General features: G+C 46.2%; 2 protein-coding genes across 2 annotated transcripts; one reads left to right on the top strand and one right to left on the bottom strand.

Annotated features, from left to right (window-relative positions):
• The first annotated feature begins 4,728 nt into the window (after nucleotides 1–4,728).
• On the top strand, nucleotides 4,729–17,748 carry Med9 (mediator complex subunit 9). Its single transcript, XM_015503462.2, is given in 4 exon segments — nucleotides 4,729–4,767; nucleotides 4,769–4,801; nucleotides 4,803–4,969; nucleotides 15,885–17,748. Coding segments are annotated over 4 exon segments (441 nt in total). The 5' UTR covers nucleotides 4,729–4,743; the 3' UTR covers nucleotides 16,102–17,748.
• A 1,384-nt stretch (nucleotides 17,749–19,132) lies between these two features.
• On the bottom strand, nucleotides 19,133–20,570 carry Rasd1 (ras related dexamethasone induced 1). Its single transcript, XM_015503485.2, has one exon. The coding sequence runs from the start codon at nucleotides 20,146–20,148 to the stop codon at nucleotides 19,864–19,866; it is 285 nt and encodes a 94-aa protein (XP_015358971.2). The 5' UTR covers nucleotides 20,149–20,570; the 3' UTR covers nucleotides 19,133–19,863.

The following is a 20,570-nucleotide window of genomic DNA, read 5'->3' on the forward strand; positions in this document are numbered from 1 at the left end:
ATTTGTCCAAGGTCATGCAGCCAGGAATGGGCAGAGCCTGGATTCCATGTAACTAATTCCCCTTGCACTCACCCCTGTGTGCAGCAATGGTCCAAAATTGTCCTAGGCACTTCTTCCTTAAGAAAGAAAACACCACATAGAAAGTTCCTATGCCTGTTGTATTTCGATTCTGTGTTCCATCCCCCGTCCCATGAATGCAGAATGCACCCTCTAATTCCTTTTTCAAATATAAGTCCTTTTTTCTTCTTCTCTTCGGCTTTCTGGCCATGAGGAGAGCAGTTCTGCTATACTTGCATTTCTTACCATGATGTGCTACCTCATCACAGGCCCAAAAGCCACAGGTCAACCAGCCAGAGACTGAAAACTCAAAAACTGTGAGCCAAAAAAAAGAATTTCCCTCCTGTTGATTATGTCAGGTAATTTGTTACAGTAATGGAAAGCTAACACATGTAAGTTATATTACTTTAAAATAGTACCCTTTGGGCCACTTGTTTTTTCTCTCCATTTCTGCCACTACAATTGTGAACGCCTGTGTTGACATGTATTTTTTTTTATTTACTTTTTGGTAGACACAACATCTTTATTTTTATTTTTATGTGGTGCTGAGGATCGAACCCAGCGCCCCGTGCATGCCAGGCGAGCGCACTACCGCTTGAGCCACATCCCCAGCCCTGTTGACATGTATTGATCTCTTTTAACTCACAAAGTGGTTGTGTAGCCACTGGCCACATTTGGTTACTAAGCACTTGAAATGTGGCTAGTTCAAATGGAGATGGCTCTGCTGTAAGTGTAAAACACACATCAGATTTCAGAGACAGTTTGAAAAAGTTAAATAATCAGTTAATGATTTTGAGTGTTGATTACATGTTGAAATGACAATATTTTGAATATGTTTGGGTTAAAATATTAAAATTAACTTCTCTTGTTTTTTTATTTTGTTAATGTGACCACTAGAAAACTAAACATGGCTTGTGGCTCATTTTTATGGCTAATATTGTATTTCTACTGGAAAGAGATCCTTCTTTTTAAAATGATATCCTAGTTTAATAATAATCTTTAAGATGACGTTTTAGTTTCATTAATTGAAGATGTACTTTTTAAACGGCTGTTGGCCTATTTGTTAATTGATGAAGGGGGAAACCCTAAATCTGAATAATAAAAATTGATATTTACAGATCATAAATTGATATTCATTGATTGTTATTTTTTAAAAATTTTTAGTTGTAGATGGGCACAATATCTTTATTTTATATTTATGTGGTGCTGAGGATCAAACCCAGGGCTTTGCACATGCTAGGCGAGTGCTGTACCCCTGAGCCACAACCCCAGCCCTTCATTGATTCTTGATACTCACTTATTCTGGGTGACATGCTTCTTAGTCCAGTGTGCGATCTGTAACAGGATGCTGCAGATTGGGTAATCTGTAATTCACAAATTAATATGATTCACAGTTTCAGAGGCTGGGAAGGCCAAGATCATCTGGTGAGGCCCTTCTTGCTCTGTCATAACCTGGTAGAGGCATCACATGAGAGAGAGGTGAGAAAGCCCAACTTGCTTTCATAACACACTCACCCTCTGGATCCCTAATCCACTCCTGTGATAACATCAATCCATTCATGAGGACAGATCCCTGGTGACTAATCACCACCTAAATGTCCCACCTCTCAACCTTGGAGGATTAAGCTTCTAATACATGAAGTTTACCAATTACAATATGTAATAATCCATTCCGTCCTTCCCTGAGGTCGCGCAGGGCTGCGCAAAGTGTTGTCTAAAATCACACAACTTCAAAGAGGCTGAGTTGGGACCCAAGTCAGGCTGGCGGGCTTCAGAGCCAAACTTTTAACCACTAATTCCACAGGACAAAGCCTTACAAGGAATGGTGTAAATCCGCCTGAGAAAGCAATGGCCAAATCATTTCAGTTGGTGGAAATCTCTAGTACATTCTTACATATCAATGAAGCATCTGGCTTTTTTTTTTTTTTTTGACTTTTAAAGAGTGGCTATAAACAGACACGCATTTTTTTGCAGCAATTTCAGCTTTAATGAAACCAGCACAGGCAAGTGTTTTTCTGACATCCGCTTGCAACGTTATGAAGTTAGCTTTACTCTTTGCCACTAATTATATTAACTATTTTTAGGGCAAATTGTCAATGCACTATACTTATTCATGCTGCCTACGTTTCCAATTTGTTTTTCTTTAGCCATGACTATTTATACCTGAAGTGTTGTGTTGTGTGTTTTGTTGTTTTTTTTTTTTTTAAGAGACATTCTCATTATTATGTCAATGGTAAAGTTGGGGCTTGTGATTAAGTTATAAAACACACTGGGAGGGAAAAGATGACGTGTGGTTGCCATGGAGATATTATTGATAACTATTGGATTGCTTCTCAAATGGTGAATAAAACCCCACTTTAACATTTCAAATCACACAGTTGAAGAGGAGGGAGGAATTTGAGGTCACCTAAGTGTCTGTTGAGAAAAAAGCACGGGGTGTCAGACAAGCTTCATAACCATGTGACCCTGTGGCCAGTCTTGTAACCATTGTAAGCCTCAGTTTCCCCATCTATGATAAGGGGATACTAACATCCACCTTCCCTGGTGAATTAAATGAGATAGTGATTGTAACTTTGATTTTTGAAGATATTTTTATCGCATGGTAGTTTGGGTAATGACTATTGTGGGAGGCCAACCTTACACATGACTGAGTTACACTCCCTGGCTGGGTGCTGAGGCTGTCAGTCGCAGAAATGTGGCACCCTTCTTGGGTGCGAGGATCGGTGTCTTGTGCATGGTGTGTCTTGCTACAGCCCCATGGGTGAAGCTATGCTCACCTGTTCCTTTGCAATATAACCCCTTGCCCTGTTTAGGATAGAATCTTCCATGGAAGTGCCTTGTGTGTGTCCCCTTCTCTTACTGTGCCCTTGGGTGTGGCCTACCCAGGTGTCAGTCAACCTGCTGACAGTGGACATCATGAAGATACTCAGCCCTCTGAAACCTGACCCCTTGCCTCATTTTAATAGCTTCTCCTTAATAAAAGGGGTCAGCACGTGCTCTCTCTCTTCCCGTGGACCCTTAAGGTCAGAGGAGCCGTCACAGCGACCCCAAAGAAAAAGGTATTGTGTCTCTTGTGTGGTTATTTCGTGCAGCTCAGTTAGCCCAGTTTAACTGGAGTGACCCCTGGGCCTTTTAGTGGCGAGAACAGAAACCCGGCAGACTATCATTATTCTCCAGATGCCTCCAAGGGTGTATTCGAGCACATCTGGCCCTATTCCAGCAGGCATTTTTCTCTTCCATTCTCTACCATTCATTCAATCATACATGAAGGAGAACAAGGATAGAAAGAAGGAAAAACCGTGAAGTCCCCTCCTTTTATTTGCTCTCTTTCTCTCTCTCTCTCTCTGGGTCACTTTGGGCAGCTCTGGCTATAGAAAGCTGTGCTGAGGCTCATAATGAAAGATCTCTACAGCACACCTCCAAAGTCCACTTCCCCTAGGATCTGTGTGTCCACATGCCCCTCCCACTGCACCTGAAAGTATCTACATCCATTCCCTCCTTGAAATCATCCATCTTGGATATAAGTGCAGCTGTTCACCCTGCTTCCTGAATGTAAGGTTTCTTACCTCTCTTTCCTTCCATGATGGTGGATGAGGAAGGATGGGCTCCAATTAATAGCTTTCCTAGCTCAAGTCCTCATCATCCAACAATTTTTTTTTAATGCAGCCCCCATATATCATACTTTTTTGGAGAAGAATAAACCCAAACCTACCAGCTGTCCCCCTCTTGGGCTCAGGAGGGAGGCTTCTCATGCAAAGAAAACTTCTCAGGGTCAACCACATATGTGAAGCTAGAATTTAGTTGAGCCCCTGCCCTGTCTCTGGACTAAATAAGATTTTAGAGGGAGGGCAACTGGGACCTAGTGCTTAAGGAGCTGGCCCAAAGGTACTGACAGTATCTGAGGCAGCCTTTCTTCCAGGTTATATTTTTTTCCTTGGGATGAATACGTCTGCCTTGTATTGAAAGTCTGGACAGACTTCCTCAACTACATACACCCACAACCAGCAGGTCCAGGCGCATACTCAATGTTTATGGAGTTGAATTATTAGTGTCTCTCTCAGCAGCCATGAGGAACTTGGAAGGGACCACAATTTCTTTGCTTCTGCGTCCTTTGTTCTTTGCATGGGGGCAGGCACTGTAGGGTTCGGTCCCCAGGTTTCTGCTCCTCCTCTCGGAGATTTGCATGGTGTAGGCACTTAGGTTCTTCCTTTCTGGAATCTGTGTGAGCCCAGGCCTCACCTAGATGCTCCCCTAGGAGCTCTCCCTGCAGCTCCAATTGGTTCCTGGAGAGACCCACGGGCTAGGCCAAGCTGAGCCTTTATTTCTGGGCTTCCTGTGTTTTTGCTTTTGTGCCCACTTGATCACATAGATAGGACTATAGGCCATTATGTCTGAAATGCATCTCCTACTCCCTAAATTATTCCTTCAATCATTCAGCTATTGAGTCACAAGCACATCCAGGCCACCCCAGACCCGCCCACGCCGGCCTCCTAGCAACAGTCTGCCTCGCCCCCACCTCCCGTGCCTTTGCTCCGCCCCGTTTCCAGTGCGCACGCTCAGAGCCTCCCTACGAGCCCCGCCCTGGCCGGGTGCACAAGAGTGACGTAACAGTCCGCGACGCTCTTGGAAGGTCGATTCCTGGGGCGGGGGGGGGGGGCTCCTACTGATTGTTACTCCCGCGCCGCTATGGCTTCCGCCGGGGTGGCCGCGGGGTCGACAAGCCGAGGATGCGTTACCGCCCCCGGTCCGAGCCGCAGCTGCCTGAGACCAAGCCGCTGCCGCCTCCTCAGCCGCCGCCTCCGGTCGCTGCGCCCCAGACGCAGCCGTCGCCGGCCCCGCGGCCTCAGTCACCCGCGGGCGTGAAGGAGGAGAACTACTCCTTTTTGCCTTTGGTTCACAACATCATCAAATGGTAAGGGCCTAGGAGAGGACGAGCCCCCCGCACTCCCTCTTGCTTCCGGTCTCGCCCGTTCAGAGCTGCGAGAGGCCTGGGCGCGCTGGGGTGGCCTCTGTGTCCAGAGATGAGGAAACCGAGACCCCGGACCGGAAGCGGCCTTCGCTGAGACCACACACAGAGTTACTCCAGAGTTCAGCGATGGGCTTAGAAAGAAGCCGACTTATTGACTCAGTGCACAGGCTCTGGGGTCCAGGTGCTCAAGTTTGCCCCTTTGCCATCTTGAGCAAGTTAAGCTCTCAGCCCTAGCACGGTTCATACAGGTTGCAGATCCCTTATCCGAAATGCTAGGGATCAGAAGTGTTTCCTACTTTGCATATTTTAAGGATGATGAAATGTTTGCATGTACCTCATGAGATATTTGGGGGGGATGGGACCCAAGTTCCCAAAAGTAATATATAAATATATATTATATATTAGTTAAAATAATATATAAGTATAAAAAAAGTATAAAAAGTAATTTTATACGATTTTTTTTTAGTTCACCTGTGTTTTGATTGCAACCTGCCACACGAATTCGAGTGTGGAATTTTCTGCTTGTGGCATCGTGGAGGCAGTCAAGTTTTTGCATTTTGATGCATTTCGGATTTGGGGCTTTTGGATTCGAGAGGCTTACCCCTTACCCCATTTGGTTCCTGTTTTCAACATATACACATCATCTCACCCCAAATTCTATGAGTATACACAATAAAAGGGACCAACTTTTTAACTCCACAGGGCTCACCATTAGAAGGAAAGATATGAATGTGGATAAACTATAATTTTTAAAAAATGAGAGGAAGAGTGTCACAGGAAACATTATAGGAAAAAAAGACATATACCTTGCCCTAAATGATTAGATCCCTGTACTAACTTTGTTCTAATTTAGTACCAAAGGATGCGGTCATTATCCTTTGTTCTAATTTAGTACCAAAGGATGCCGTCATTATCTCTCTTGTCCCCCTGTTTGCCTAGGTTATTTTTTAAGTCATTCTTTTGCACTTCATTTTTTTAAAAAAATATGTATTTTTAAATATTTTTTTTTAGTTGTTGATGAACCTTTATTTTATTTATTTGTATGTGGTGCTGAGAATCGAACTCAGTGCCTCACACATGCTAGGCAAGCACACTACCACTGACCCACAACCCCAGCCCTAAAAAATATGTATTTTTTTTAGTTGTAGGTGGACACAATACATTTATTTTGTTTTTATGTGATGCTGAGGATCGAACCCAGTTCCTCACACGTGCCAGGCGAGTGCTCCACTGCTGAGCCCTAGTCTAAAGACTTCACATACAGTCTTGTTGCCTAAGGATGGGGACATATTCAGAGGACATAACATGCACTTTGATATTTTACTGAAATGGAATTGCCTTTTGCCACCTGAAAATCTTGAGTGTTAATGCGCCAGCTTCTTTAAGGTTTAGGTAGCATGGATTTACTTGCTGTGATGGCCTGATGCTCTTCCACCAAACTGCAAAGCCTTTGTTCTCACATACATCCTCACTTTATTTGGCTTCACTTGGAATGAAAATATCCATAGGGTAAAGCAGACTGTTCTGTTTTCATCAACATGTGGCAGTGAAGTAGCATTTCTCAGCAGCAGTGAGTTCAAAGCAGAGTACAGATGCAAACCCACCAGTCTCAGATCAGTGCTGTATTATCCAGCCAGAGACTATAGTGCATACCTGTCATCCCAGCTATTGAGGAGGCTGAGGCAGGAGGATTGCAAGTTCAAGGTCAGCCTTGACAACTTAATGAAACCCTATCTCAAAATATAAAGTGCTGGGGATGTAGCTCAGTGGTAGAGTGCTTGGGTCCAACCCCAAAGAGNGCTGGGATGACAGGCATATGCCACCACACCCAGCCCTAAGTATGTATTCTTGAGCTCAGGTAGAGCAGTTGAGTTGGACTGACATTAAAAAGGGAGCGGTAAAATATACTAGAGAGAGCAGATTTTGAAGTTAGATAGTCCTGGATTCAAGTCTGGGTGCTGACACTTGCTTGCCTGATCATCTTGGTAAATAATCTTCTCAGGCTATAATTTTTCTATCTTTAATATGTTAATAATGGATTTCAAACAGTGGATTCAAATTAATAGCTCTGTAATGTACTATGTGGGTAACTTTCAGCAGACAACTCCTCTGATCTCCTTTTTTGCCTGTGAAATAGGAACAGTAATACTTAAGTCATAGAATTGTTGTTGTAAGATATACTCAAGAGTGTACCTGGGAAAGATGGTGGGTTCGTCACATGTCATTTTGTGTAAAAGGACAGTAAAGGGACTTTTTAAAAAAGCATAAAATCAAAAAGAGCAGGACAGGAGGTGATTGCCACAAAACAGATGGTTAAGGGCTAACTCACCTACAATTCTGAAGCAGCTGTCTTTGACCATGGCTTTCTCCCAGATCCCAGAAACTGACTGTGCCAGCAGTCTCTGGAAATTGGACATTAAGGAGGAGACTAAGGACAGGAGGGTTACTTAGGAGTCTAGAATATTCAGCCACTCCAAGCAGCCAAGAGACTACTTCCCATCTTGGCAGACAATTAAAGGATTGCTTTTCCCCAAGATTTATTCTCCAGAAGGAATAAGACAGGAGTACCTGGATTGAGAGGCATCTGGCATATTGAAGGGGTAGGGAGTAGCGAGCCATCCTGAAAATAGAGAAAGTTCACCCCCTCAATAGTAACACATCCCTACCCTTTTTCTCCAAACCTGGCTTTTAGCTTGGACAAAGAGAATGAGGTTCCTCCTCTGAGATGTCTGACCAGCCCCAGTGAAAAGACATTAGAGAAGAAAAACACAGAGGAAAAGACTCTTTCTCCCACCAAAAAGCCAGATCAGTTCATGTGAAGAAAGAGACTGTCACTATGGGATGAAGCTAGGATTCAGTCTGGAAGCCTTTGGTGTGTTACGTATTTGAGTTTATGGGCTAAATAGGGAAGGGGATGTGAACTGTGGTAAGGGCAGGGGAGCCAGGGCCAGGAGACCTCAGAAAGCCTGGAGGAGCCAGAGGCTTACAGAGGATGATGCCAATGATAAGTCTGAAATGAGAGGGAGGAAGGGTGGCATAGGAATAGTGTGGAGGTGGGAAATGAAGCCAAGAAATAGCATGGACTCTTGGAGCTGATTCTCCAGTTTGGTGGCACTGAACATAATCCAAGCTAGAAGGGAGTCAGGATGGAGAGCTGAAAAAGAGGGAGGAGCCAGGGTATGCTATAGCACATCCTCTGTAGGAAGCAGGACTTTGTCCTATGAGGTTTGCTTGGAAGCCAGGTGGGACATGGGCCTGGCAGGCCTGGCCCCAGATGATGAGGGCTGGGACCAGACCTAGTCACCCAGGGTGGCTCTCCAAGGTCCTTCATCTCCTCTTTTTTCAAACTTCCCCAACAGTCCATTCTTGAGGGATGAATAAGGAAGTAAACAAAGTAGCAAATACAGCCTTTCCTGTTCTTATAAAGAATTCAGCTGATTATATCAGTCTTTTCTTTTAATTATTTCCTAAGTCACAGTTGCACAGCCAGAAGCACAGCCAGATATAACTGCTATGAATACTTAAGCTTCCTTCCAGGGATTATATGTGTTTGTCTTTTCAAATATGTACACAAATGGAGACCATGTGCCTTGTATTGTGCCTTTTCACTCATTAGTCTGCTGTGGGCACCTTTCTGTACTGCGCATAGAGATCTGCCTCATTAAGGCCACTGCAGAGAATTCCGTCTCACGGATGTACCATGACTTATGTAACTAGTCTGCATATGTGCTTTTAGGTGTTTTCTAATTTTTGCTGTTGCCAGCAGCTCTGGAGTAAGTAAGTGTCCTTTTGTTTCTCTACATTTATGGTGAGGTAAATCCTTAGCAGTGGAATTGCTAGAGCAGAGAAGGGCATATGTATTTTTTATTTTGATAGCTACTACTCGGTTTACAGTGCTATATCATTTAGCTTAACTCCTCCAAAGCTAAGTCCTGTAGACGGGCTGCTTCAATTAACTTAAGAATTCTTTTAACCAAAAGTGGCCCATAAATCTGCCACCCCAAAAGCATTAAAAAAAAAATTAAAGTGGTAGATGGATTCCAAGAGTACATATAGATACGAGATGAAAGTGATCTTTCCCCTCGGCTCCACCCAGCTTCCTCCCTCATCCCAAAACTCATACTAGTCCATCTTATGAACATGCCATCACTTGTTAACCTGTTCTTCCCTCAAGGACACTCGTTGTGCCTGGGCTTTTGTGTTGGCCTCCAGTACTGCAGTTGGCCTCTTTGTCATCCTGTTGATCCTCAGGAGTCTCTGCAGGGGAAAGTTCTAGCAATGGGTTATACAAATTTAAAATTTGATCACTATTAGGAAATTCAGAAACATTGTGTCAGTTTGTGCTTCCAAACTGTACTTATGTCTTCTCCCACACCACTGCTGTCACCATCCAACTTTTAACTTTAGCTGATTTGACAGGTCAGAAATTATAGACTGATCTCTTTCTTTTGTTAATTTAGAAAAAAATCTTTTAATATGCAATTTTATGCATCATTTGTACTTTCCCCTCTTTTTGACTTTTGTACAGTAAGGAAGTGATGCCTTTGTCAAATATTACAAATAATCCCTCAAGTTGTTGCTTTTTTTTCCATCTTTGTTCACAATCTTTTTTTTTTCTTGTGTTTTATTTCATTCAGTGTTGTGTAATTTCATGTAGTCAGAGTTGTTAAGCTTTTCCTTTCTGGCTTCTGATTTTGGCCTTCTTAGGCCTTAAGTCTGGGGATGTGGTTGGTGGTAGAGCTTGCCTGGCATGCATGAGATCCTGGGTCTGATCCTCAGCACCACAAAAAAAAAAGGAAAAGGAAAAAGATAAAAGGCCTTGACACTCTAAAATGATAAATATTAATTCCCTTTTCCTAAGACTTTTATGATTGTGGTATGTACTTTGGATTTTTGGTGCTTCTGGAACTTGTTTTGGTGGAGAGTAGGGGAGTCAGCTCGCCACTTCTTCCCACAGCCATTTAGTGGATATTCCTTATTGTGCCTGCTGGGGCTGCTGCCCTTATTATATATTGATTTCCCATATGTTTTCTGGTGTACTTCTCAACACTCTGTTCTCTCGTACCAAACTGTTTTAGTCCTAAAATCCTCATGGTACCTTTACTTCCCATTTAAGGTGTACTTGTCCCCCCCTTGTTCTTGCCTGGTTTCCCCTGCAACATCTCTTACCTTCCCAGCCCAGTTTCCTAGTAATGTATCTGAGATGGCAATTCTTTTGATTTTGTGGACCATTTTTGTCTTGAACCTGCTTGCTTACTCTCAAACCTGTTGAGACCATTCATCAGCTAGACCTAATCTCATTTTTTAGATCTAATAATCACTTCTTAATTAATCTCTTTGTCTTTAAACTCTCTTCTCTAATTCATCCTGTGCATGCTATCAAGTTATCTAACTTGATAGCATGCACAGGAATTTTTCTCTACTCAAAATTCCCTAGGTCCTCCTCCTCATCCCAAATGGAGCCCAGACCTTTAGCCCTCCACTCAGGGATCCCAGCAGACCGCCTCACTTCTCGTGCCTGGACCACCCATTGCAAAACCCAGAACAGGGACTTTTCCGCTGCAACTGCCTTTAGGGGGATGAAGTCCTCGTGGGAATGATGCATGTTCTTTAGGGGCTTTCTCAGAGGCCACCTCCTGTGATTGGAGAACTCTGTAAGCCAGACCTCCACTGTACCCCAGGACCCTGCCTGGCTCCCAGAATCTCCACCTGGGACCACCCTGCTTGGAGTGGGAACTCTTGTTCCTCCTGGCATCTTCCCATAGTTGAACGAACAACTGAAACTCTCTACATTTATTTTATTTTAAAAGAATAAGGAGCCAGAATCAGTGGCACATGCCAGTAATCCCAGCAATTCAGGAAGCCGAGGCAGGAGAGTCCCAACTTTGAAGCTAGCTTCAGCAATTTAGTGAGACCCTGTGTCAAAATAAAAATTTAAAAAGGCTCTATCTCTCTAAGACAGTGCTAGAGTGCCCAAGTTCAGTCCCCAGTACTGAAAAACAAGCACCAAAAATAGATAAAAAGAAAAGAATAATGCCTATAAGAAATATAAATACCAAGTCTTTTGAGACCTTTCTCTGTATATATAAAAGCTCTATAATAAAAGGAGATACATAGTAAAAGAAGCAAGAAATGAGATAAGTGAGACCAAGGAAAGATACAATGACTTTTCCTTTAAATTTACCAAATCTCATCTGAGTCTGGAACTATGTGTCCCAGCCTAGGAATTCTGAGTTGTGCTGGTCCTGCCTGCCTGCGGGTTCGGCCCACCCAGTTAGAGTAGTCTGTCTTTAGGGGTACTTTCACAACACGTTTTTAATAAAACATTTTCCTTTAAAATGTCTGAGGTTGCTAGGTGGGTACAGGGGAGCCACCCTTGACCCCACAGAGGGAATTCAAGTGATGGCACACCAAGCTGTCCCTCCCAGCTAACCAAGCTTTTGAAACAAGTCCTCTTGCAGTGGCAGGTCAGCGAGACCTCCTCCATGGGAACACGGTGTTATTGACCTGCCTCTTCCCACACAAGGTCTGTTTTGATCCTCCCGCCCTCCACACCAGCTGAGGCCTGCTCCAGGGCTGAGCCGTGGCCCCTCCATACTTCTGCAGAGGAGCAGGGCCCGCCCACACCAGCGAGGTCTGGGAGCAGCTCCTGCAGCCTGTGCTTCACACCCTTGTCCTTCAGCCCTGTCCCAGGGAAGAGGATGAGTGCCCAGATAGAAAGGGTTGGGTCCTGCTTGGAAGAGTCGCTTCCTGGCCAGCTTGAAGCCTCTTCACTCCTCTTCCACTTCATTTCTGTCCCTTTGATATCACTGACCCAGAAGACCGCAGGCCCCATGAAGTCAGCCTTCCTGGCCAGCGCTTACTTAGCACAGTGGGAGAAATGCTGGGGGCAAAGGGGAGGGGCAGTTCTAGGAAGAGTGGGAAGCCGAGCCTTGAGTCTTGAAGGCTAGAGGCACTTGTGGGTAGCAGTGGTGGCCCCCTCACAGTTCAAACTTGCCCAGCAGGTGTTTTCTGGGAGCTGAGGGCCAGCTGGAATTTTTAAGCAGCAGTGATCTATGCAGGTAGGTGAGGCAGAGGGCATGGAGGGGAGGACTCAGTGTCCAGGAAGGCAGTGACAGTGGACAGTCTGTAGGGTCTCTGGAAGGTAGAGTGGAGGGGACACAGACCAAGTCTGAGAGGACAGCCTTGAGTTCACCAGTGGCATGGGTGTGGCCCACTTTGGATGTTATGGGTTCCCAGACTCCAGGGAGAAGATCATCAATGACAACGGGAAGGAGGAAGCTAGAGGCAGGTAGGAGGGCTGGCGGGAAGGTGCTCTCCGCATCCACAGAGTTGGGAGTGGCTGTCAAGTCCAAGGGCATTTGGTAGAGCAGCTTTTTTTCCCCAAAAAAACTTCTTTTAGCAGCAAAACCTTTTGTTGTTACTCCCTGAAGAGAATGCAACATGAAGCAGGAGTGTGAGGCTCCAGGGCTGCTTGGGGGCTGGCCAAACTGGGGCAGAGGAACACAGCTGCTAGGGAAGGAACAGCCAGCCTTGCCAGGGTAGGAGGATGGTGTGCAGGGAGGGAGTGTACGTCATTACAGCTTTTCTGAGGGTTGTTTTGTTGTATTTTTTTCTTTGACATGGAGTCCAAGTTGCCCAGGCTGGTCTCGAACTTTCGATCCTCCGGGTCAGTCCCCCACCCCGAGTAGCGGGGATTACCGGTATACCACCTCACCCAGCTGAGAGGGCAGTTTGGTGATATTTGTCAAAAATCACAGAACTTTTGACCCAGATTTTTCACTGGTGGGAAATTATCTTACCAAAATACTTGCACAGTACATAAAGGTGTAGGTATAAAGTGCTCATTACCATTCTGATAAATTGCAGGCATTCCAAACACATCAGAATAAGCATCTTAAACATGGCCCACTTCAGAAATAATTTAGCTGTTTAATTTATATATGTTAATACAGAAAGATCTCCAAAGGTGCATTTTTAGGTGGGGGGGGGGGATTAGAACCAAGTATGGCTACATTTCTGTCAAAACACAGAAGAAGGGTATGCATGTATTTTTATACTGTGTTTTAAAGTGATCTGAAGTAGTATGCATTGCCTACCAACACGGGTTACCTCTGGGACCTGAGATTAAAGGGGTTTCCTTTTTCTAAGTCTTTGTGCCTATCACTTTTGAATTTTTTCTTTCAAGCACTTATTAATATTAAGAAGAAAATAAAAGTTTTGGAAGGATGAAGCTACCGAAGTTAGCGTGGTAGGAGGAGAGGCTGGAGCAGGGGAGAGCTGAGGACACTAGTCCACAGTAGAGCCACTGGGATAAGACAGGGACGCATACCTGAGGGTGATGGAGGTTTTGAAGGAGGATAGGAGAAACCAGGTCAGATGCCACTCAGAGGTCAAAAGAAGTGACCATCAAGTTTGAGAAGAGGTTGGCTTCAGTTGATCCCATGGGTTTCTTTTGCTACTAACTTGCCAGTGGACACACTATCCTGTTGTTGCTCTTTTGCATCTGTGCTATAAAAAAATCAAAGAACAAAGAAAATGAAGTTGTGATTCTTACAAGTGTCCACCTAAACCTGTGGTTTTTATGAATTTGGAGATACTTATCCAGATATCTCTGTGGCCTGCTGGAAGGACACTCGAGTACCACCTCAGCAGTAATATTTTTGTCCGCTCCTTTAAAAAGCATAGTAGGTGGGACCAAAGTGCCCCGACTTTGCCCTTGTTTGTGTGATTATTATCCTTCTTGACCTAGTCTCGCTCTCTCTTTTTTTTAACCTTCTAAAGTTGGATGATGACTAACATTGAGGACAAAGGCAGGCCCACTTAGAGCTTTCTGCTTTTATTCACTCGATATTTGGGCCTGCTCCTTTTCTTTGGGCCTGGGTATTTCACAGTCATTCTGGCTTGGCAGGTTCCCACTTGGTTCGAGCCAGTTCTCGAATAATAGCATGTGAATAGCGTGTTTTCCTCGCCCCAGGACTTGTGTGCTATTTACTGCACCAACTAGGGCAGGTGAGCAGCTCACAGAGGGGCCCTCTTTCAGCTCCGCTCCCCTCTAGGCAGCTTTTTCTGAAGACCTTCTCCTCTCCTAAAAGTTTACTGGATAAAGAATGGGAAACGCTGGAGATTTGGGGGTTTTCAGAAATAAGCATCTTAAACATGGCCCACTTCAGAATTTTTCTTTTGGGCCAGATTAGGCCCTAAAGCTTAGTTTTGCTTTAACAACTGGATTACCATAACTTTCTTCCACATTTTAATTTCATGAATTTTTAATTTGTTTTGTTTTTACTGTTTTGGAAAGTTTTATGTGATGTGAATCAGTTTTCTTAAAGCTGAATTTTAATTTCAAAATTTCCTTGGGACTTAAATTCGTAACAGTGTGTTAGCTCACATGCCATCCAAGTATAATGCTTTCAAGATTCCAGATGGTTTCTATCTGGATTGTGGATTTGAGCTGAGAGTTAAAAGATGTTCCCTGGCTGGGAGTATAGTTGAGTGGTAGAGTGCTTGCCTAGCTTGCAGGAGGCCCTGGATTCCATCCCCAGCACCACAGAAGAGTATTGCTCCCTGTTTGCTTCCTTCCAAACCATTTGCGGTCCTCATGAGCTCCAGTTACCCCTCCCTAGCAGCTGAATTAAGGTCTACTGTTAATCGTATTTCTAAACTGAGGGCATCTAACGACAGCAAGAAACATTGGCTTGGCCACACATTCCCTAATAGAGATGACTGATTCTCTAAGTTTCACCTGAATTTAGACCTGTTGATAAATAATGAGCAGATCCTGGTGGCCGTCTGATTCGCAAGGTATGAGAAGTAGCTGGTGGATCTGCAGGAGAGATAGGTATTCTGTCTGCATTAGCAGAGAAATGATGAATAATAAACATGAATTAGCACCATCTGGGTTGAAATTCCCCACCAGGGATGAATGTTTATTAAAAAATACATGATCATTGACAGTTTCCCCCACGCGTCTGTGCCTTCCTTTTAGAGAACAGCTTATGGAATTGGTGTTTCGTTTTTAGTCTCAATTGCTTTTGCCAAAACTTATCCACTAACTTCTGGAAAATGCATAGGTGCCACTGGTGGGCCATTTCTCTGATATAAGTTGAGGGTTTTCATCCTTGTTTTGCTTTAATTTGGTAGTGACAGGAAAGGTGGGTCTCTGTGCAACCAATAATAGCTGGGAGATGAAGCGAACAATCAGCCTTCAAAATGAGCTTGACCCTGAAGGCCAGGAGTTTGCATTGCTGTGATAGGAGAAAGCCTGAACCTGCTGAAAATTTCCAGTATTTGTAACTGATGTAATATTTATGAATAGCTCTGTGGAAATTAGTCTTTATATTAACAGGTTCAAGTGAGCATCAAACCTTGGCTAACATTAGCTGTTGCTAGCTGCAAAGTCTCTGATTGGCTAGAAATGGCTCAAGTTAGACAAAATGTGGTATATCAGCATTTTGGTTTGACATGAATCAGTTGATGGTTGGTAATGGTTTATTTGTTCAACATAAATTTATGAACTTATTTGCCAAGCAAGCATTTCAACAAATACTTCTTGAGAGTCTGTGGGGGTCCAGTGGTCAGGGATGGGGAGACAACTGTGGATGAGGCAGACGCAGTCCCTGCCCTCAGAGGGCTGGTGGTGGACTGAAGAGCAGGATTAAGCATTTGACTTTGGGAGTGTGCTGGACAAGGGGGTATTGTAGGAGAGAACTGGTCCCTGCCTTCTGGGGTGCTCGGCCTCGTTGGGTCAACAGACACATCACACAAGTGTTCAAAAAAATATTGTAGGATGCAGCACAGGGAAGCCAGGTGTGGGTGTGAACTGTGAGTGCTAATGACTGTCTTCTGCCCTCCACAGCATGGACAAGGACAGCCCAGATGTCCACCAGGACCTGAATGCCCTCAAAACCAAGTTCCAGGAGATGCGGAAGCTCATCAGCACCATGCCGGGCATTCACCTGAGCCCTGAGCAGCAGCAGCAGCAGCTGCACAGCCTCCGGGAGCAGGTCAGGACCAAGAACGAGCTCCTGCAGAAGTACAAGAGCCTCTGCATGTTCGAGATCCCCAAGGAGTAGAGGCCGCCAGTGTCCAGGACCCAGAGGAAGGCAGGGGAGGCAGCCGGCTTCCTTGCCCACAGTTCCTCTGGACTCTAGCTCTGAGCCTGGCCTCACCAGCCGCAAGCTGTACATACCCATGTGGCTAAGGCATGCCGACTTGAGCGTCTGCCACTGGAAGCCAGAGGATTCCTGAGGCTGGGGGGAAGGGCTGCCCTGTACTGGGGAGGGGGCCATCTGCTGTGTGTCTGGGTCCCTCCCGCAGATCTGAAGAGCACAGTAGGAAAGGAGGCGGCTCTTCCTTGCTTCCTGCCCTCCGCTCCTCCCACCTCTGATACAATCAGCATGTACCAGGTACATATTGTTCCTGTTAGCAGCCGTTTGGTGAAACATTTGCATAGAATTCACTGGACAAATTAGGCCTGTACTCATATGGCATGGGTTTAATATGATTAAAGAAGACTGTGAGAGAATGAGCCTTGTTCTGAAAGGCCAGAGGGTGGGTGGCTTTCTCTCCCCTCTCCAAAACAGTTTGGTTCCTTTTATGTTTGAGCCAGGGAGTGGGGGTGGGGGTGGGGGGGTGGGGTGGGGGTGTCCCCTCAGTGCCCCCCCACCGCCAGGCTGCCGCTGACTCCAGGCTCAGTCTTCCTTTCTGTTCGGCTCTTGCTGCCATTGTCTTCTGTCACCTTCAGTTAGTGATGGAGAAGAGCCAACTTTCCACAGCCACAGTGCTTCCCCAGGGATGGAGAGGGCCGGACCTTGGCTTGCAGGCTCAAATAGAGTTTTAGATCCAAGAGCAGATCTCCCCATGATACCCATTGCCCCGGCTCAAACCATTATTTCCCCTCTGGGCTTCTCACCACAGACAGCCCTGTTGGCTCTCCTGCAAACAAAAGGGTTCACAGTGCACTTTTTGTTGAGAAGGGGGCTCTCAGTGGCAGTTGGGATGTCCCCTCAGCCAGGTGTGACAAGGGAGTTCTGGATCGGTTCTGATGGGATGGGCGGGCTAGGTCTAGAAGTTACAAGGCCAGATTCTAGTTCTTACATGTTTATAAACAGCCCTCACTCCCCCAGCTCCATGATTTTTTTCTGATGGGACACTATGTGTGCTCTCCCCTTCTCTGCAGTGGGTATGACAGCAGTTCTTCCCCTGACTCTTAAGAGTGAGGTGAGAAGTAACTGAATATTGATTGCATCTAGAAATGGGCACATAATCTGCTGACCAGCTCAGGGGCTTAGCAGGTACCCGTTGACTGGCCTCGTTGGCAGAAGTACTGGTTGGAGATGTTTTTAGTAGGGGTTCTAGTGGTGTCAGCCTGCAGCCACCTGTCAGAAGATGGCTGGGTTTCAAAGACAGGCTTTGGCCAGAAGAGTAGGCTCTGAGTTTAAGTGGGTGGCCACCTATTGGACCAGTTCTATCTTGGGACTGTTATTTAACTGAATCAGTTATTCTTAAAGTTTCAGAGTAGCAGGTGGGCCAATTTTAAGGCTCTAACCAAATACCATGAAACATGAAACACGTAAAAATACAAGACCTTTAGGGCCTTTCTGGGAGTCTGAAATGGAGATGGTGCGTGTGGGGGGGATGAACTTCTCTGTTTTCCATGATTTGATTTGTGATATTTTTCCAATGTATGATTAAATGTACTTATTGCTCTATTGCTGGGACACCCGGGTTTTTTGTGTTTGCTTTTGCAGTGCTGGGGGGTCAAACCCAGGGGATCATGGTTTTTTATGCCCAGGAATTCATAGTGGGTGTATCTTGCATAGTTGAGAGGAAGGTATTCACTTTGCTGAGACAAAGAATAAAATGTGAACACCCTCTGCTCCTTGCCCCTCTCCTTGTAGTGCAGTTAAACAACATAAAAACAGTAATTGCTGGGCACAGTGGTACATGCCTGTAATCCCAGTTACTCTGGAGGCTGAGAGACAGATGGCCATCCAGGGCAACTTCGCAAGACCTATCTCAAGATAAATAAAAAAAGATCTGGGGATGTAGCTCAGTGGTAAGGTACCCTGGTTTCAATCTCCGGTACCAAAAAAAAAAAAAAAAGAAGAAGAAGAAGAACTGTTCCTCAAGAGCAGCATCTGTCCCACAGGTGAATGGGCCTGTGTGAGCCACCTCTGGGCTATCCCTCCTCCCAGGGAGGTGGGGGGGTGGGTTGTTTGGTAACTTTTGGTAATTTGAGGAGGTCTAGTACTGGCAGGGAGTGGCCCTCACCAGAGCAGGGCTGAAGTCCCTTCCCTAGTTTTGAGTCTCCTTCACAGGGAGCTGAGCACCCTCTAAGAAGCCACCAGTTGTGTGGGTTACTGGGTGGCAGGCACTTGTGCTACTTGTGTCACATTGAATCCCCACAGCTACTCCATGTGGAGGGCCTTCTCTGTATTTCTCAGGTGATGAATCTGAGCTTTAGCAGGTGTCACTTGTTTCAAGCTTACACAGAGCTGGGTCAGGAGTTACAAGCAGATGGCCTTAACCACTGAGGGACCCCACCCAGGGCAGCAAGTGCCTTTGGAAGCTACAGGGGGAGCTGGAGGCAGTGGGGATCTTAACTATCTCTAGTCACATAACCCTGGGGCAAGAGGACAAGGGTCCAGCACAAGCCTGCTCCCCATGGGTCTCCCTGGTTCCATTTTCTTATTTGTGACAGTCAGGCCCAAGTGTCAAACAATCTGCATTTCAAGTTTGACAAGCTTCTGTAGCTTGGGTCTGCCCTGTGATGAGTGAGAAATCAGTTCTACAGAAGAGGAAATAAGAATGTTCACTCAGAACACCAAGCCCAAGGTGACCGGGCTAAAGGAGAATAAGCAGGTAGATGGCTAGAAAGATTTTTTTTTAGGGAGATCCCTGAAATCCTTCTCTGTCCTGATTTTCTAGAAGCCCCTTCATCTGGAGTTTTTTTTTAGTTTCCTCCCCCATGAGGCTTGAAGCTGTTTCCAGAAGGGCAGGGTTATTCTCCTGTTCTGGAGAAGGTGATGTCCAAGTCACTGCAGCCGAAACCCAGCCTCCTCCCTTCTCCCCCAACCCCTTCTAGAAGCAAAGAAAGCCGTGTTTTCCATGTTAAATTATTTTATTTTATATTAAAAAAACAACAACAATAACTTTAGAGTTTCACACACACACACAGTATAAACACCTGGATAGGATTTTGTTCATGTCCATGTCAACAGCGGAACTACTATTAAAGTGCAAGTTTTCTGTTTTGTTTTTCCTTTGTGCAACTTCACACACACACATGTAAACAAGTCTCTTGGCTATGACTTGACCCACGCACCCCTGCCAGTTTTTTTCTGGAGGACAGAGGCCTTTGCCAGCTGTTACCAGCAATGGGGAATCACAGACAAGATAATGCCCCAAGGGTCCTGACCCTCAGGCTAAAGCCAGGCAGGACCGGTTACTTGATGCCCAACAGTGGCTGGTGAACTTCGCTTCACCCCCTCCCTACTCTCATTCTCTGGTCTCTGATTAAAAAAAAAAAAAAAAAAGAAATGCCCCCTCTGCTGGGCCACCATCCACGTTGTGAGGGTGGAGGACGCCAACAGAGAGGCTCAAAGGTGGGGGAGTCCAGGTCTTTGCCAGTTCTCCTTCCTTCCGGAGCAGATGACCGTCCCTTCTCTGTTTGGTGGCGCCTTCACAGTGCGCGAGGCCGGGTTTCGCGAAGGGAAGACACCAGTCCGCGTGCACTCGCGGCCCGGGGCGCGCCCAGGCTGGCCCAGGCGTCGAATTTGACTTACACAAAAAAAGTCCTCCTTGGATTGTGTCGCCGGCGCGGTGGGGGGCTCCTAGCTAATGACGCAGCGCTCCTTGTCCTTGGCCTGGCCGCCGCCGCTGGCCTTCTCGCGGATGTACATGAGGTCGCTGTGCACGCTGGGCCTGCGCGCGAAGGGCGCCACAATGCCGAAGGCGTCCCCCGGGTCGCCGCCGCCCCCGCTGCCGGCCCGCAGCAGCTTCTTGTTCCGCAGCGCCTTTTTGTGCAGCACGTCGCAGTACTGCACCGACACCTTGCGGTGCAGGTCGGGGCTCATCTCGCTCGGCAGCTTGGCCATGGCGAAGAGCGCGCGGAACATCTGGTCTAGGCTGCTGTTCTTCTTGGCTGAAATCTCGAAGTAGGCGCAGCGCTGGGGGTCGTCGCCCACCAGCTGCTCGATCTCGCGCTGCTCCACCTCGCGGTAGAAGTCCCGGTCCCCCTTGTTCCCGCAGATGACCAGGGGCACGTCCACGTTCTCCTTAGTTTTGTTCTTGAGGCAAGACTTGGTGTCTAAGATCTGCTGCTTGAGCCTCTGCACCTCCTCGAAGGAGTCGCGGTTGTCCAGGCTGAACACCAGGATGAAAACGTCTCCTGCAGAGCGGGGACAGGGGACAGAGAGGTGAGGGCGGCTGCCAAAGGGCTCCCGCAGCCGCGCGAGGCGCGCGGTGCGCTTAAGCGCAAAGCTCAGAGCGCAGAAGTGGGACCCGCCGCGCCGCGCCGCCAGCCGGCCCTCGCAGGGTT

The sequence above is a fragment of the Marmota marmota genome, unplaced genomic scaffold, assembly GCF_001458135.2.
Source record: "Marmota marmota marmota unplaced genomic scaffold, marMar, whole genome shotgun sequence".
In the NCBI taxonomy this organism is placed as follows: Eukaryota; Metazoa; Chordata; class Mammalia; order Rodentia; family Sciuridae; genus Marmota; species Marmota marmota.